The sequence below is a fragment of the Antennarius striatus genome, chromosome 16, assembly GCF_040054535.1.
Source record: "Antennarius striatus isolate MH-2024 chromosome 16, ASM4005453v1, whole genome shotgun sequence".
Lineage (NCBI taxonomy): Eukaryota > Metazoa > Chordata > Actinopteri > Lophiiformes > Antennariidae > Antennarius > Antennarius striatus.
In genome coordinates, this window is record NC_090791.1 from 3,473,957 (window position 1) to 3,489,937 (window position 15,981).

The following is a 15,981-nucleotide window of genomic DNA, read 5'->3' on the forward strand; positions in this document are numbered from 1 at the left end:
GTGAGCGATGAAGGCCTGAGCCGTTCAGACACCACAGTCTTCATCAGGTGCGATGAGACTCCTACGTCCAGCGGTTAAACTCTGCTCCTCGGAGTGATTATCCGCTCAATACCGAACAAACACTCCCCGTCAGGCTGACGGCTTCATCCGTCAGAGGCTGGAAATCACAACAGAGTGGGACCTCTGGAGCGGAGAGGATCTCTGGAGCAGACAGGATCTCTGGAGACGCTCCTGCAAGTTTGGTTCTTGATAAACCAATACATCAGGACTTAAGGACTAAAAAAAATTAAGTGAAATTAATAAAAAAAGTTTGTTTAGAAATAAGTGACTTTCAAGAACATTTCTATCAGCCTTTTTATCTGAACGGTTATTGGCTCCAGAATGGGGGGGGGTGTCACTCATCTGAACGCCGTTCAGCCTTGTCACATATAAAAACTCATCAGCACTCTAAGTGTCATCCCTCCATCATCCCTGACATCCCTTCTTTATTTTTTTTTTGTCCTCTTTGGTCACATGACCCCGGATTCGGGCTCCTCTCCGCCTGCCTCCGTCCATCTGACATCCCGTCCATCAGTCACCCCCCCCCACACACACACACACGGCGTCCCGAACCGACAAACCGATCACTCAAACCGTCAAACCCAAGCCCCCGACTTCACACAACTCCGAGACGACGGGATACCGACTGGGCTTCATCAGATTTTATTCAGACATCAATGAAAAAGAAAAAAAAAAGTTTCCGAGTTTTTCTACAAAACAATATTTTGTACATGTAAAAAAAAAAAAAGGGGACACTCCGGCCGGCGCCGGCTGTTACATCGGGTAGTTCAGAACCACGTCCTGCTTGGCCAACTCCAACAACATGGGATCGTCGAAGAACTTGCTGATGCTCACGTCTTCGCTCAGACCCTGAGGAGAAAAGAAATTAAAGATGTGAGAATGAAATTCCCCTAAAAGCCATCTGACACCCCGGGCGGACAGGAAGCTCACCTTGCGCCTTCGGGTCTTGATCATGAACTCCCTGGCCAGGTGGGGGGCGGGCTGGGGCTCCAGGGGTCGGATCACGATGCTCTTGTCCAGGGGGTCGCCGGGGACGATCTGGAGGGAAATATCACACCGAGGGAAGAGGAATGAGGAATACACCCATGGATGTGACCTTTTGCAGGAAGTGCGCTGCCCCCTAGAGGATTTTAGCCTCGCTACAACCAGCGAGCTGACTGCGCCTCGGGGAGAGGATTTTTGTAGGAATGTTGAAACTAAACCAGAGTGGAGTAAATTAGTGGTTCCAGCCACGGAAAAGGTTCCCCCCCCACCCCCATCAGAAGCGTGCGATAAAGAAATAAGGATTTACTCAGGAGTAATCCCAGAGGGAAATCTTTCAGCTCCTGTTTAGCTGAAAAACAAACATTGTCTCACAACTTGGTGACGGATAACGTACGACACATCGCTGCACGACATCGCGGTGAAGATCGACAAAATCTGTTCTGCAAAAAAAAAAAAAAAAAAAAAGATATCAGAAATGTCCCCGAGGAGCAGCAGCGATTCATTTTCCTCCCGTGTTTGGACAAATGGATGAATAATTCATGCCCGGCGTCTTCCTTCCACCTAGAGGGGGGGAGCCCATCAGTTAGAGAATGAAGCGCTGCTGTTTACGCGGTGGGGGGGCGGGGGTGGGGGGGGACTCTCAGCATCCGTCCTCAGTGATCAGATTAAACTACAGACTCAACCTCATCGTCCAACAACCTCCTGACTCCACACTTCACTCGTCTCCACGTCAGAAGAGCTTCAGTCACCCTGATGCTCCAGCTGCCACTGCTTTGTGTGAGTAGATGAACGTGTGTGTGTGTGTGTGTGAGTGTGTGTGTGTGTGTGTGTGTCACGGGGCTTGCAGACTCAGCAAAGAGCTCCCTGTCCTCCTCTTCCGACGGGGGAGAATAGAGGCGTTCCTGATCCATGTGAGGGATATAACCCCTCCAAGGTGTCCTAACCCCCCCCCCCCTCCACTGCCACCCCCTAAAAACAACGGACCTGCCAGTGGTGGAACACGGACAGGGCGAAGGCCTGGCCTTGCGTGTGAGTGCGCAGGTCCGTCTCGAAGCCGAAGGAGTCGATGGCGGGGATGAAGGCCTTGATGGTGTAGAGAGGAGAGCCGGGGATGGGGGCGTCCTGGGTGACATGGCCCCTGGGGGGGGGGATAAAAAAACAGCGTTTTAAAGTTCCACTCAGACGACATCAACTGCATTCATGCTGAGTCTACAGAAACACACCTCCTCCGAGCCAGCACCGTGTACACAGCAGACACACAGTCAGCCGGGGCCTGGACCTCCACGAAGTAATACGGCTCCATCAACCTTGGAGTGGCCTGTGAAGGCAGGGGGGGGGGGGGCACATTAGAGGAAGGGAGGTGCATTTGACCAGTGGATTTATGATAGGAGCGGTGAAAGCGCCAAAAGAGACGAGGAAAGAAGCCAAAACTGATGGAGGAAAATTATCAGAACACAATTAAATAAAAGGCGTGTCAGCAAAATCCAGACTAATCAGAGTAATGGAACCAGGATGGAAAGGAAAGGGGGGTGAGGAGGAAATGGATGGAGGTGGGGGGGGTCTCACCATGAGGAAGGCGGAGTACACCACCCTCCTGGCTGTAGGGATGACCTGGCCCCCCCCTCTGTGCAGCGGCTCTTGGGCGATGACGGCGTCCAGGATCTTAAACTTGACGTTCCTGATGGCTGAAGGTGGCAGAGAGATGGGAGGGGGGTGAATATCACCTGAAGGCCGGGGGGGGGGGCGTGTCAAGAGACGTTCAAACTTACGTTCATCGCACAGTGGCCCCTCCCTGGCCCCCCACTGGAAGCCCTGAACGATGCTGTCTTTCACCGAGCCCAGCAGCGCCTTGTCCACCTGCAGACCAAAAAGGGGTGGGGTGGGGGGGTTAGCACTTAAAACCGTCATGATGGGACGGGGCGCTCATGAAAGCAGTTTGAGCTTCATCAGCGTCCACCAATCGGTGCGAGCGGTCGACCTCCAGGCGACCTGGGGGGAGGTGAACGTTTGTCTTTAGCCCCGATCGGCTCGTCTGATTGGTGCGTCTCTCACCTCGGAGGGCAGCGTGTCGTCCACCAGGATGTTGGGTCCGGTGGTGTCGGGTCCGAAGGCCCAGATGGACCGGGCCGCCAGCAGATCCCAGTCGTACTTCGTCTGGAAAAACTCTCCCAGCTTCTTCCTGCGCCGAGGAAACAGCAGGTTTAAAACCGGCTTGAGCGCGACAGAACATTAAGGTGATTGGTTGTTCTTTGTGGGGGGGGGGGCACACAGAGGGGTTAATGGAAGAGGAGGGAGTGCGAAGGTTTGGTTTAATGGTGTGTGAAGTGCATCCCTTCTCCGGGCGGGTCCAGATGGCCTGACAGATGAACGCCGTCCGTCTCCAGGAGAACTCACACCGAGACGGGAGAAACGCACGCGCGAGCGACCAAATAACCGCAAGTCAGCTGATTAATACGCAGGGGAGGGACTTTATGCGTCACTATAGCGACGTACGAGAGATCGCTAGACGTAGACGCTGGTATCGACGCGCAGCAGCAGGTTTGTCACCGCTGGAAATTAAAATTGATGACAGGAGCGTCAGAGCGAACGCGCCTCGTCTGCAGTCATCAGGAGAAAATGAACCTCTGGAATGACCTCCAAATTAAATATCTGGATTGTGAAGTGAATATTTCAGCTCTGGGTGCTTCTCTGCCTCTTTACCTTCTTCAACGAGAGAATTTAATTAGAGGATTTAATTCCTCGGCCTCACGTGGCGCTCGTTCATCTCCGGCAGGTGAATAATGATGACGGATGATCGGCGGGGGCGACTCCCGACGTGTCGCCGTAGCGTTTCATTCATCACGGTAAAACCCTACGTACCGGTTCCACGTGATCTGCACCACCTCGTTCTCGATGTCCTCCGCCAGCCCCTTCTCCAGCGGCTCGGCGATCATGGTGATCTTATTCCTGCCAATCACATCACAGAACTGTCGATCAATAGGTGGACAAGAGGCACAGCGGTGATCGATCGGCCGTTTGTTTCTCCCTTACGCACTTCTTGTTGGGCGTTTCGGCGAAACACTTGAGCGACGACGTCTCCACCACGGTTTCGCAGAAGGTCACGACGGGGTCGGCGACCTGCAGACCAAGACGTGTGTGAGCGAGAGAAGGAACGCTGGACTAAAGCCTTTAAATATTGAGTCAGTAATCCGATTACTTTAATGTCGATCTCCGAGTACATCTTGCGTAGATCGTGCATGACGCAGTCCAGGTAGAGCTCTCCCGTCCCTAAGATGACGTGTTCTCCAGACTCCTCCACCTGAAGACGTTCATTCATTTATTCTGAGGTGTAAATATGTGACTTTTAGTTCAAACACCGTCCTCAAGGGGGCGCTGTGTGACGTACCTTTGTGGTGAGGGACGGGTAGCTCTTGTTGACCTTCCTCAGTCCGTCTAACATTTTCGGGAGCTCCGATGGGTTGACGGGCTCCACGGCGATCTTTATAACTGACGCTGTGTTGAACTTAAGCGGCCTGAAAATCTGAGCCTGTTAGAGGGAATAAAACATTTTCTTTGTTTAAAAAAAAACATGAAGTTATGTTGTTCTCTTTTAAAATATTCTTGAGGACTTTCCACGTCCTCACCTCTTCGTTCCCTCTGGGTTCTGTGATCGTGGCGGTCTTCACGATCGGTTGGTCGCAACCTTCGATGAGCACCCAGTTCCCGGCAGGCACTCGGTTCACTTCAACCTGGTATCTAAAAATTTGGAATGGACGGTGAAATCAAAACCCGATTTAGCAAAACCCGTGACGGCAGATCGCAGTGACTTACCTGGCGACTGAAATCCAGAGACGTCCAACGGTGCAGATCTGGGAGTCCTCCTCGTCCTCCAGGGTGTAGTTCTCTCCTAACACCTTGACGGGTTGGCCCGCCTGGATGGTCCCGCTCAGAACCCTGCCGAAAGCGTGGAACTGAACACCGTCTTCGGTGCTGTACATCTTCGTCGTGTGGCACATCAGAGGACCCTGAAGGCCGGAGACACGAGGCGAGACGGAAACAAGGATGAGAGGAAAATAAAGCGGGAAAATCTGAGCTCTGGAACGTTTTGTTCTTTCCCTTTGGATGAAACACAAACCAGTTTAAAATGGAACTCGGAAAACTCTTCTGTATGTCTGACATTCTCCTCAAGTGGTTTAGGAAACATCTCGTTCATCTCAAGCCGATTAGAACAGCCTGTTGGCTTCATTTGTGAGAATCCCTGGAAAAATGGGACGGAACTCCTACACTGCTGGAAACCGACTGCAGCTACCTGCTGATGAAGAGGAGGCTCCTTCATCTGTTGTACTCACATCAGGGTCACATTCTGCCATGGCCTCCCCCAGGTCCGAGTCCAGTCCTCCTGTGTAGGTGTGCTCTATCTTGGTCCTAGCGCCCTCTTGTGGTGAAGGGATGTGTTGGACACACATGTCTACAAAGCCTGCAGGAAAAGTTTACATGTTTAGAAAAATCATTTCAGATTCAAACTGTCATGAGGAGAGAGAATATTATTATCACACACAAAAAAAATCTTTATTTAAAAGGACATTAAACACAGGAAGTAAATGGATAAAACGGCGTCATACCAGTGAACTCTCCAAAGAAGCGATTACAGACCAGCCTCAGCAGGGGTCTGATGTTCAGCTTCAGCTCCTCTTTGGTCAGATGGATTCCCAGCTCATCCAGGACCCGGGGGAGAGACGTGTCCACGTCTCCAACCACCTACGAGCACAGAGGATTTGGGTGGGGATTAACACACCGGAGTCTGCAGCAAAGCCGGGACCTGATGGGGCTGGAAGGTTCTAAGCTACAAGAACTCGTCGCGTTAAACCTGTGAGAGGATCTTGTAGAGCGGCTCCAGGACGAATTCTACAAAGCTGCGCTGAGAATTACTGCTGGGTGCTTTCTTTGTGAACTTGCGGCTAAAAAGAGAGGAAAAAAAAAAAGAGACAACATGAGATGTGCTCAGAGAGGACGAAAGGTTAATCTGAATTAATAACATCACGCTAAATTTAAAAAAAAAAAGAGTTAATCACGTTTTAGGGTTGAAGTAAATGTCTCCCCAAAGCCTCTTGGCAAACTCATTATAGTTGATGTCTCCTGAAAACACAAACGGGGGTGAGATAAGACGTCGTTAGAGAGGAGAAACGCATTAACTGGTCGTTCATGGGAGCGTGCGGTGATGAGGATCCTACCGTAGGTGTCTGAGTAGATCTTTGCGAAGGACCCCAGGGTGAAGCAGATGCTGTACTGAGAACTGGCAAAGCAGACGTTTCCGAGGAGAGGAGACACGACCAAGTTCTCATCGGTGGAGTACGTGCTGAGGAGGACGGAGAAGATCAGGAGGTTTTGAGCTAAAGGTGGGAATCTTTGTGAAGGTTTTCACAACCTCAAGCGCTACCTGAGCAAACCGTTGACCTCATCCACGATATGGCGGAGTTTATAATAAGCGTCCGTTGGTGGCAGTTTGAGCTCCACGATGAGCCGGTCCACCTTGTTGATGCAGATGGTGATGGCCATACGCTCCTGAACGGCGTGTTTGATCAGACGCTCCGTGTTCAGCATCACCTGGGTGGAAATGAAAGACGGTTTATGTGTTGAGTTATATCTAAAGAATAAAAACACATGAAATAAAAGATGGGACTTACTCCTTCGGCCGCGTCGATAAAGAGAACAACACCGTCCGAGATCCGGATGCTGGATGTGACCTCGTCAGAGAAGTTCACGTGGCCTTTAAACGGAAACACACAAGGTTTTAAATGTCTCAGAGATATTTGGCATCAAAACATAGATTCAGGTAATGAAGCATCCAGCTGACATGCAGTACCTGGTGTATCCATGATGTTGAATAGGTAGGATTTGCCTCTGGAGTCAGGAAGGACCATTGTGACAGGAGTACTCTTGATACCGACTCCTCTCTACGGAAAAGAACACAGGACAGAAATGACAGAGACAACAAAGGAAACATAATTCTATAATTTTAAAAACGGAATGATCATCAAGGATCCTGAGCAGACTCAGTCAAGTACTGAAAGTATTCTGCAATCTAATGTATGTTATTAGTGTTGTTATTCATTCAAACCACTCACCTCCTGTTCTGTGAAGAGGATGTCAGTGTATCGGAGCTGAAAGAGAAGAAGTCCCGTCAGTCTGATGAGTTAAGAACTACAACCATGTGTTTAGTATCAAAGTCCACACTCACGTCCACGTCGTCTCTCTTCCTGATTTCGGGATGCGTTTGTTCAATCAGGCAGTCCACAAAACAGGTCTGATGGGAAAAAGCAAAGTACTTCAATCCAGTCATGTTATTAGCATAGATGCTAAAACATCATCTCTGAATGAACACTGCAGCAGAGCCCTGACTAGAAACACGAGGCTAAAGGAAGAACTGAAGCAGAAACAGTCAAAAAACAGGTTCCAACCTTTCCGTGGTGAAGATGACCACAAAGGGTGACGTTACGGATCAGCTCAGGACCGTCCATCAGGTCTGCAAGGAATCTGCAAGACAAATGAGGAAAATTTCTTCAAAGATGCGCAGCAAACAGACATGACGTTTGCTTTTACAGATTAAAAAAACAAACAAACTGCGTGCATTAAAATCGTTCAGACTTACTCCATGTCATAAACAGTGGAGGGTAACTCCTGCTCCATCAGGGTGAACTGCCTGTGCTTCACAGGCTTGATGATTGGCTCTGTGGAGGGAAAACACTTGTATGTGTGCTTATCTCAACATAATCCATTAGACACAGACACAAATCTAGAAATACAGGCTGCATTCTTCATCGTGACCAACCTGTGAGAGGTTGTGTGTCTTCCTCTTGGACAATGGTTTCCACCTCCGGACCGTAAACCTCTTCTGCTGTCGGGTAGTACTTCTTGTCTTCATGCAAGACAACTTCCATACCCGGGACATCGTCATCAGCATCGGCAGGCTCATCGTCATCATCTTCATCGCCCTGGAATAGCAGAGAGTTCATACCTCAACAGGTGTGCACAAACTCGTAAAATAAATAAATGCAACTAAACTCAAATGCTACTTGGTCATAAGGAACTGAGCAGAACCTCATCGACATCTCTGTCCTCAGCATCCAGGTCGTCGTCATCATCATCAGAGTCCAGCTCTGGACCGATGTAGTTCCCAAACTCGTCATACAGATCAGCCTCCATCTTACAGAGAACTGAAAAACAATTTGTTAATGAACATTAATATTTCACTGGCTTTAATTCAATTGTAGAACCCATGTCAATCCAAAATCAACACGTTAACTTTTATCAATTTACACGCCCAACAACAAAGAGAAATAACACAGTAATACATAGCATATTAATAATACATACGATTATATGTGTATATCAGATAAAATCTCGGCTTTGCTTGTTGTTTGTTATTGTTATTCCACAATAACATTAATTAAAGGTTAACAGAAGCTTGATATCGCCACTAAAACCAAAGCTAGCTCTGCATGCAGCATAACACGTAGCAGTAACTTAATTAGCTTTTTGTCCAACCTGAATATTCTGACTCTAAACTATTTCTTTTTTTTTTTTCCAACTGAGAAGTTCTCTTTGATTTTTAATCTCTCCTTTTCTTTTGGTTGTAATGTCATTACCGACAAAAACTAGCATGCTAACAGCTAACGTGTAAAGAAATGAATGACACCAGACGACGTTTGGATTACGTTTAGCATTTAGCTAGTGTGTAGTTAACGGAGGTAAAGTTAAAGTCATCGGCCGCAGAACCAACATACCTGTATCCCGTTTTAATGAAAACAATAAATACTATCGCCACAACTAAATTAAAACCACAATGCGTTTTCAGAAGATAAATAATTATCCAAAAAGCGCCATGCGCCCGAGTTACAACTTCCGCCTTTCTTCTTCTATTAATTCCTGGGTAAAAATTAACATTTTTTCTCACTGTTGCCCCAAGAGGCAGCATCGCAGCATTGCACTTTCAAGCATTATAAGGATAGATAGATAGATAGATAGATAGATAGATAGATAGATAGATAGATAGATAGATAGATAGATAGATAGATAGATAGATAGATAGATAGATAGATAGATAGATAGATAGATAGATAGATAGATAGATAGATAGATAGATAGATAGATAGATAGATAGATAGATAGATAGATAGATAGATAGATAGATAGATAGATAGATAGATAGATAGATAGATAGATAGATAGATAGATAGATAGATAGATAGATAGATAGATAGATAGATAGATACTTTATTAATCCCGGAGGAAATTGTATACTAAATTTTAATATCCGATTTCATATATCAATCATTTGTCAGGTAATTTTATGTGGAAACTCGTTTGCTTATGTATTCTCAATCACTAATACATATGTTTTAATTTCTGAGAACAATTTTGTGATGACAGGTTTCCTGGAAAATAAAAGCTGATATAAAATACACTCAAATTTGAGTAACATCTCTATTTATAAATGTTTTTGTTCTTGTTATTTCTAATTTAATGGGTTAGGTTTCGTATTTAAATTTGATATTGACACAATGCTGTAGTACATTTTCAAATCCTTTGCGTGTATCTAAAAATCAAAATAGAAATTTATTTTTCTTCTTTTTCTGCTCTGGTGAACTTAAAAGACATCTTCATAGGACTGGTTATTTGTACTTGGTTTGCTGTTAGGTGTCCTTGAAAGTGTAAAGCAGATCTTTTTCTATCATTGTCAATGTTTGCGTTGTCGTTCACAAGCTTTCTTTGGAATATCTATATACAGTATATGTTTTTTTCCTCACATTTGCACTGCTTCACAGTGTTGTAAAATATCTAAATCAACTTTACCATTGAGCTGATATAGACATCCAGTATTATGATATAGACATCCAGTAATTTCCAGTATTATTTGTTAAGTCCAGTATTATTTGTTAAGTAATGCCTGAGCAGTGGATATATGCAATTTCCTCCGGGATTAATAAAGTATCTATCTATCTATCTATCTATCTATCTATCTATCTATCTATCTATCTATCTATCTATCTATCTATCTATCTATCTATCCACTCACTGGTTGATGACAACAGCTGTCGTTACGCGCTACAACCACTGGGAGGCGCTGGAGAGTCGTTCAAGTGAACAGCCGTCAAGTTCTGATGAAAAATGCCCGAACATAAAGAACTAATAAAGAACTTCTCCCCGCAATTAATCTGTGTGTATCTGGGTAGATAAAGTTGCAGTTGTTTTTTTTAAAAAAAGAAAATTGATTAAATTATTTAATTAAGTATTTTAATGTTTAGATCAATTAATGTGCGCTTGAATACTGTTGACACTAAATATAAATTTTAAGCGTTTTTTACTCATGAAAAGACAAATTTAACCAGCAGATGACTTGAAAGAATGCTGTAAATTATGCCACGTAACTGGTGTGTTGTACATTCCCAAAGCACAAACTTACAGTTGCTATAGTTAAAACTATATTTATTTTAAGCACACAAAATATTCTTAAATATACCTTTGTGCACAACGAGTATTCCAACATATGGCACTTTAAGTTAAATCTGACGATAATACTTTGGTACTTCAAGAAATATTTTTGCTGAATTTCTACAAAGTTGTATTGATTATTTTACTTAAAAGTACTTTATATATATATATATATATGTATGTATATATGAGCATATCTGTCACCTTTGGCGATACTTATTGCCCAATTGTTGTTTTCAAAGCTTATTGATCTACTGTTGCCTCAGCCCTCTGTCAACACGTGCAGGGTTGATCTATGTGGTATGCCTGGCCTGTTTACTAGGGTTAATATTTGCCTAACCCTTCAGAGAAGTGAAGCATATATCACACATAAAGAGGCCTTTCTGGGCCGCGGCTGCATGAATGATATCAGGGGGATGATTGGGAAACGGCTCACGTGCCCGTGGATGAGGACTTGATGATGAAATGAGACGCAGGCAGCTGTTTCAGTTGATGGCTTTAATTCCTGCTGGTGTCAACATTTTATTCAGTGGGCCTGACCCACACAGAAAACACACAACACATACAGTCAGACATTTCTAAATAAGACATATATTCTCTGAGGAGCATATTGATATAAATCTTTAAAATGTCCACTCCCACCTGATGGCAGGGAGTCTGATTTGATTTATTGAGGCTATAAATTGACAAAAAAAAAAGTGCATTTTTGAGAGGAAACACACTTAGTGGTGTTATTATTCTTTTAAAGCAGCCAGGTAGACAAAACTGTTAACATTTAAAATACTGAAATTAAAACGACCCGCAAAGACCCGCACGTGTCCGGCTGAAGGACACCCGTGAAGTAAAGACCCTTAAACCTTATTTATTAGAACAAAAACACGCATGACCCCTCTGACACGTGAACATTAACCTGTTCTGTGTGGGAGGGGCCTCTGGGGTCACATGGACCATCAGGTTCACCTGGTTGATCAAACATTTTATTGCCTCTGGGCCGTTTTTCTACCTGAGAACATGAGTAAAAACGTCAACTGGCCCTTCCATCCTGCCCCCTATCCCCCCCCCCTCCTTCTTTATTCCACCACCAGCTTCTTCAGCCGCTGCACCACCTCGTCCGCGGTGACCCACGGGACCGTGACGGCCTTGAACTCCCCAGGCATGGACTCGTGGGTCTCGGTGATCAGCTTGTGCATGGGGAAATCTCTCCTTGGGAAAACCACGTCGCGGGATCCAAGGGCGAGCGCCGGGCAGAAGTCGTTGGCTCCGTCCCCCACGTAGAAGACCCTCTGGTAGGGCCGGCCCCTCTCCTGCGTCCTGCGGCCCACGTAGTCCCTCACCACCACCTGCTTGCACAGGTTATCCGGACACCGGGGGCAGTTGTGGGAGTGGAAGGGCCGCATCACCAGCCTGCCGTCTCTGTTGAAGGTGGCCGGGTTGGTGAAGATCCGGTGGAAGAGCTGGCGGACCCCCGCCCGCCGCAGCCACGACTCGATGAAGAAGGTGTTGGCGTCCGACACCAGAACCACCTCAAAGTCCTGCAGCGAGCGGGTGCGGAGGAACTGGAACAGGTTGAGCATCCCGGGGGTGGCGGGGAGCTTCTCCATCACGTTACGCATGTCGCTCTCGGTGACGCCCTGCTCCGCCAGGAAGGCCAGGACGCGCTGCATGTACTCGTTGTAGCGCCCCGGCTGGTAGGTGTCCTTCAGCCACCCGGGGAGGTGCTGCCCGGGGGCCACCTGCACCACCATGTCATCGCTGGTTTCGTCCACGATGGTCTCGTCAAAGTCAAAGAAGATGAGGAAGCGCTTGTTGGGGGAGATGTGCGCCGACTGGGAGGCCATGATGTCTGCGTGTCGGGACCGCGGGTGCTCCCCCTCGCCTGGGGGATGAGGGGGGACATAACAGCAGTTGAAGAAAGAATCCCCCATGACTGACTAACGCCACACCTTTACTGTGGCCAAAGCGGCATCAAATCTCCACATGTGTGCTTCTGATGCGTCCCACGCAAGGAGGTGAGGGGAGGGGGAGGAGAGAGGGTGGGGGGGTACGGCTTTCTGGGGAAAAGGACAGGATTATAAATTTAAAACATCTTAGAAATTAAAAAAAAAAGCCAGAAGAAGCAACATCCACTAAAAAGCTGTGTGTGTGTGTGTGTGTGAGTGTGTGTGTGTGTGTGTGTGTGTGTGGGGGGGGGGGGTCATGTCGCCTCTTCTCCATGCAGATCCTACAAGCAAGCGAGCAGAACTGATCAGAATGTTGCGCTTCAATAATTTTTTTCTTTTGTGTGTGTGTGTGTGTGTGTGTGTGTGTTGTTGCCTGCGTGTGGGGGATATAAACAAGGAGAATTGCGTCAGCGGATGAGCGCAACCGCAGCCTTCAGCAGCGGCTCGGAGACTTTTGTTTCTGATGTTATTGTCAAGGTGGAGCGATCAGCTGATTGGATGAGTAAAAACAAAAACAAAAACAAAAACAAACAAACACAAAAACAAAAACGAGCTCACTCGACCACAGCAGACACGTCATCAGGATAAAATCGCATTTATCACATTTAAATTTGTCTGGGAAACAATAAAAATCTTGTTGGTTGGTCAACTTTTCCCCCCTTAAAGATTGCTCAACTAATCTGTCAAAAATAACATCGCAACAAGACGCACGAGTGGATCAGCAATTTCTGATCGATTATTAGGAAAATTAATCATTACCGTCTCCGGTTCCGATCTCTCCGTTGAAGGTTCGGTTCGCTTCGATCCCGGTCCCGGAGTGTAACCGGGCAGCCGGAGGGATGCGGCTCTTTTATACCAGACGGATCCACATCAAAGCCGCGTGGACGTGGCCGCGCAGGGAAGCCCCGCCCCTTTAATATCAGCCTACAAAGCGCGTTCACGAGTGTTTTCGAGCGAAGTTGGAGAGAAAGAAACACGGGGGGGCGGGGGGGGGGTTGTGGACGTGGGAGGAACTGAAGCCTCACGCTGTAAATACAGTCATTTGTTTGTTTGTTTGTTTTTATTTATTTGTTCACAGGTTACTTTCAAAATTCGAGTTGGGAAACTTTATTTATACTAACAAAAAAACCCCCCAAAAAACCAAAACCCCTGGTGGATTTAATATCCACGGGACATTCCAAACTGTTCCAGGAGCAGTTAAAGATGTTATGAAAGCGTTTAACGTGTTTGACCTTTGACCCGCAGTCTGAGACAGGAAACGAGGACTAATCAGCAGTAAAATAGGAGACGGCTCGGGTCTCGTGCCGTCGTGACGTAACTGAAAACAAGCTGAGGAGGCGGGACTTCCTGTTCTGGTGTTTGTTCGCAAAACATAAAACTTATTATTAGGCATCAAAAATGGAGCCCTAACATCATGGAGCGGGTCTTTCTATTGCTTAAAAAGTCACGTGATGTGATTATGCAGAAATTAAAAAAAATATCAGAACCCCCCCCTCTTTCTGTTACCCTGACAACAGCTGCTTTCTGGATGACGTCATAACAAGGAACTGATTATTTTTGGCTGCTTGTTTTTCTGACTGTATTTTCCAGATGATTAGTGAACTGCACAAGTGTCACAGCAGATAATACCCCTTCCGCCCCCCCACCCCCCATAACACTGGGTGATGGCCTCTTCTTATCTTCCTGCTGACAGACACCCCCCCCACACACACACACACAAACCATAATGCTTAGCAGCTGAGGTGCTGCTGACTATTTCCAAACCCAAACAGGGATGCAGATGCACCGACGGCTTATTATCTGCCCCGCTGCTGAAGTGAGCCTCGGTACCTGCCCGCCCACTCATCAGCGCTGACTCACTCACACTTGCCTCCATCCTTTGCCCCACTCAGCTCTCTCATGACTCACTGGTGAGCCGCTTTAAAAAGCCTCCCGTGGTGATGGAGGGCACACAACGTTTTTCTGGAGGCACTCCAGCAACGACGGTGAACGGCTTCATCAAGAACTCGCGTTTTTCCACAAGGTTCCTGTTTTCAGTACGATTATTCAGATATATACTTTATTAATCTCAGAGGAAATTATGATTTTTAATTAGGGATTTGTTAAGATCAAGGTTAACTAAAATCTGAGTCTCAGATCTTTCAATTCAGATTATTTTTATGATTTTTTTTTGGTAATAGTTGTTCTACTTTTATTATAAATTATGAAATGGATAAAAACAGAGAACACACACACACCACTTGACCCAAAGAGACTCCTCGCCTGAGGTAACTGGGGGTCAAAGTCAAAGCCTGCGCTGCCATCAAACATGAACTCTCCTTGGAAAGGCTTGGTCAGACAAACGGGTCACATGACTGGAACAGGAAGTGAAGCCAGAGAAGAGGACCTCCCAATGAAAACGAGCTTGAAAAAGCAAAAAAAAAACAAAGCAAAAAAAAAACAAGTCTGGTGCTTCAACTCACGTGTCGCAAACTGAACCCGGTGACTCATAAATAGAAGCTCTGAATTCGATCAAACCTGTCTGGCTGGAACAGGAATTCAGGTTTTCTATGCGACCTCTGACCCGCTAGGCTTGTTATGCTCGCTGTTCTACATTTTGAACCGTCAGCTGTTCAGAGAAAAAGAGCAGCCTTCAAAGAAGAGGAGGCTCACAAACAGGTGATAATCATGGCTACTTGTTTTTACTTCTTAAAGTTAGCAGTCAGTTAAATGTACAATATCAAAAAAAGGCCCAACTTTTTTCCACTTATCCCCCAAAATCGCCAAATAACATACAAAAAAAAAAAAAAAAAAAAGACAAAACGGGGACATTATAAAGCTGCACATTTTGTACCAGATACAATAATAAAATACAAATTGCTACATTAAGTGGTTAAAAATACAAAGGGGGGAAATAGTATATTGATTTTTTTTAAAACATCTTTAAACATACATGTTATTTTTTTTCTCAACTAGCCGAGGATTTTAGTAGAAAGTGCATTCTATATAACAAAGAAAGGAGGAGGAGAATCTTTTAGCGAATTGCGAAAAAACAAAAACATGACGAATCGGGGGAAATAATAAAAAATAAAAAATTTCAGACGTAGCTTGGAGGGGTTAGTAGAAGGTCGCCAAAGCGCGAGGGAACATCGCTTTAATTTTGAGGGGAAGGTCCATCCTGGTGCAAAAAAAGTAGAAAAAAATTTCTATCGAGAGAAAATTTTATTTAAAATTCATTCGCTTACTTGAATAAAGAAATCGAATTTCCTTCGTCAGCTATGGTTCCTTCCATTCTACCCACCTCCACTTGGGATTCTCCTCCTTTCCTTGCCTAAAAACAAAACAAAAAAAAACAAAAAACCCCATCCACTCTAATAATTCGCCATCAGCCATTCCCACGCAGCCGCCGCTGCGTTCGCTCCCGTAATGCATCGCCATTCCCCCCCTTCCCTCGCCCACGTAGCAGTAAAGTGCAGAGAATACACGTAAATGAAAGGCTTAAAAAAAATAAAAAATAAAAAACACCAGACAAAGATCCGTACTGCAG

The 15,981-nt window shown here is 45.9% G+C and overlaps 2 protein-coding genes across 3 annotated transcripts; both read right to left on the minus strand.

The window, feature by feature from the left end:
- Positions 1 to 680: 680 nt before the first annotated feature.
- On the minus strand, positions 681 to 8,943 carry eftud2 (elongation factor Tu GTP binding domain containing 2). Its single transcript, XM_068336331.1, has 28 exons — positions 8,808 to 8,943; positions 8,122 to 8,237; positions 7,853 to 8,015; positions 7,673 to 7,751; positions 7,482 to 7,557; positions 7,262 to 7,327; positions 7,149 to 7,184; positions 6,887 to 6,977; positions 6,708 to 6,790; positions 6,461 to 6,627; positions 6,255 to 6,379; positions 6,096 to 6,159; positions 5,891 to 5,981; positions 5,646 to 5,781; positions 5,373 to 5,500; positions 4,855 to 5,048; positions 4,668 to 4,779; positions 4,430 to 4,570; positions 4,241 to 4,342; positions 4,079 to 4,161; positions 3,904 to 3,990; positions 3,097 to 3,223; positions 2,814 to 2,901; positions 2,611 to 2,729; positions 2,268 to 2,362; positions 2,029 to 2,182; positions 991 to 1,098; positions 681 to 909 (listed from the first exon to the last, which is right to left on the minus strand). Exons 2-28 carry the CDS (start codon positions 8,224 to 8,226, stop codon positions 814 to 816), a joined length of 2,916 nt encoding a protein of 971 aa, XP_068192432.1. The 5' UTR covers positions 8,227 to 8,237; positions 8,808 to 8,943; the 3' UTR covers positions 681 to 813.
- Positions 8,944 to 10,994: 2,051 nt separating this feature from the next.
- Positions 10,995 to 13,354, minus strand: phospho1 (phosphoethanolamine/phosphocholine phosphatase 1). Of its 2 annotated transcripts, none has more exons than XM_068337130.1 (2): positions 13,215 to 13,354; positions 10,995 to 12,391 (listed from the first exon to the last, which is right to left on the minus strand). In XM_068337130.1, the coding sequence occupies exon 2, from the start codon at positions 12,351 to 12,353 to the stop codon at positions 11,586 to 11,588; it is 768 nt and encodes a 255-aa protein (XP_068193231.1). In that variant the 5' UTR covers positions 12,354 to 12,391; positions 13,215 to 13,354; the 3' UTR covers positions 10,995 to 11,585. The 2 variants fall into 2 exon arrangements, with proteins under 2 accessions (XP_068193231.1, XP_068193230.1); XM_068337129.1 differs by having other exon boundaries at positions 10,995 to 12,566; positions 13,215 to 13,344.
- Positions 13,355 to 15,981: the final 2,627 nt, after the last annotated feature.

What these genes read in the sequence shown, in the direction of transcription:
- eftud2 (XM_068336331.1), bottom strand. Translation starts at nt 8,226, where the DNA reads ATGGAGGCTGATCTGTATGACGAGTTTGGGAACTACATCGGTCCAGAG. An exon ending in TGTACTCCGCCTTCCTCATG is followed by an intron (nt 2,363 to 2,610) that starts GTGAGACCCCCC and finishes CTGCCTTCACAG; the next exon opens with GCCACTCCAAGGTTGATGGA. An exon ending in CCGTGTTCCACCACTGGCAG is followed by an intron (nt 1,099 to 2,028) that starts GTCCGTTGTTTT and finishes ATTTCCCTCCAG; the next exon opens with ATCGTCCCCGGCGACCCCCT.
- phospho1 (XM_068337129.1), bottom strand. Translation starts at nt 12,440, where the DNA reads ATGGGGGATTCTTTCTTCAACTGCTGTTATGTCCCCCCTCATCCCCCA.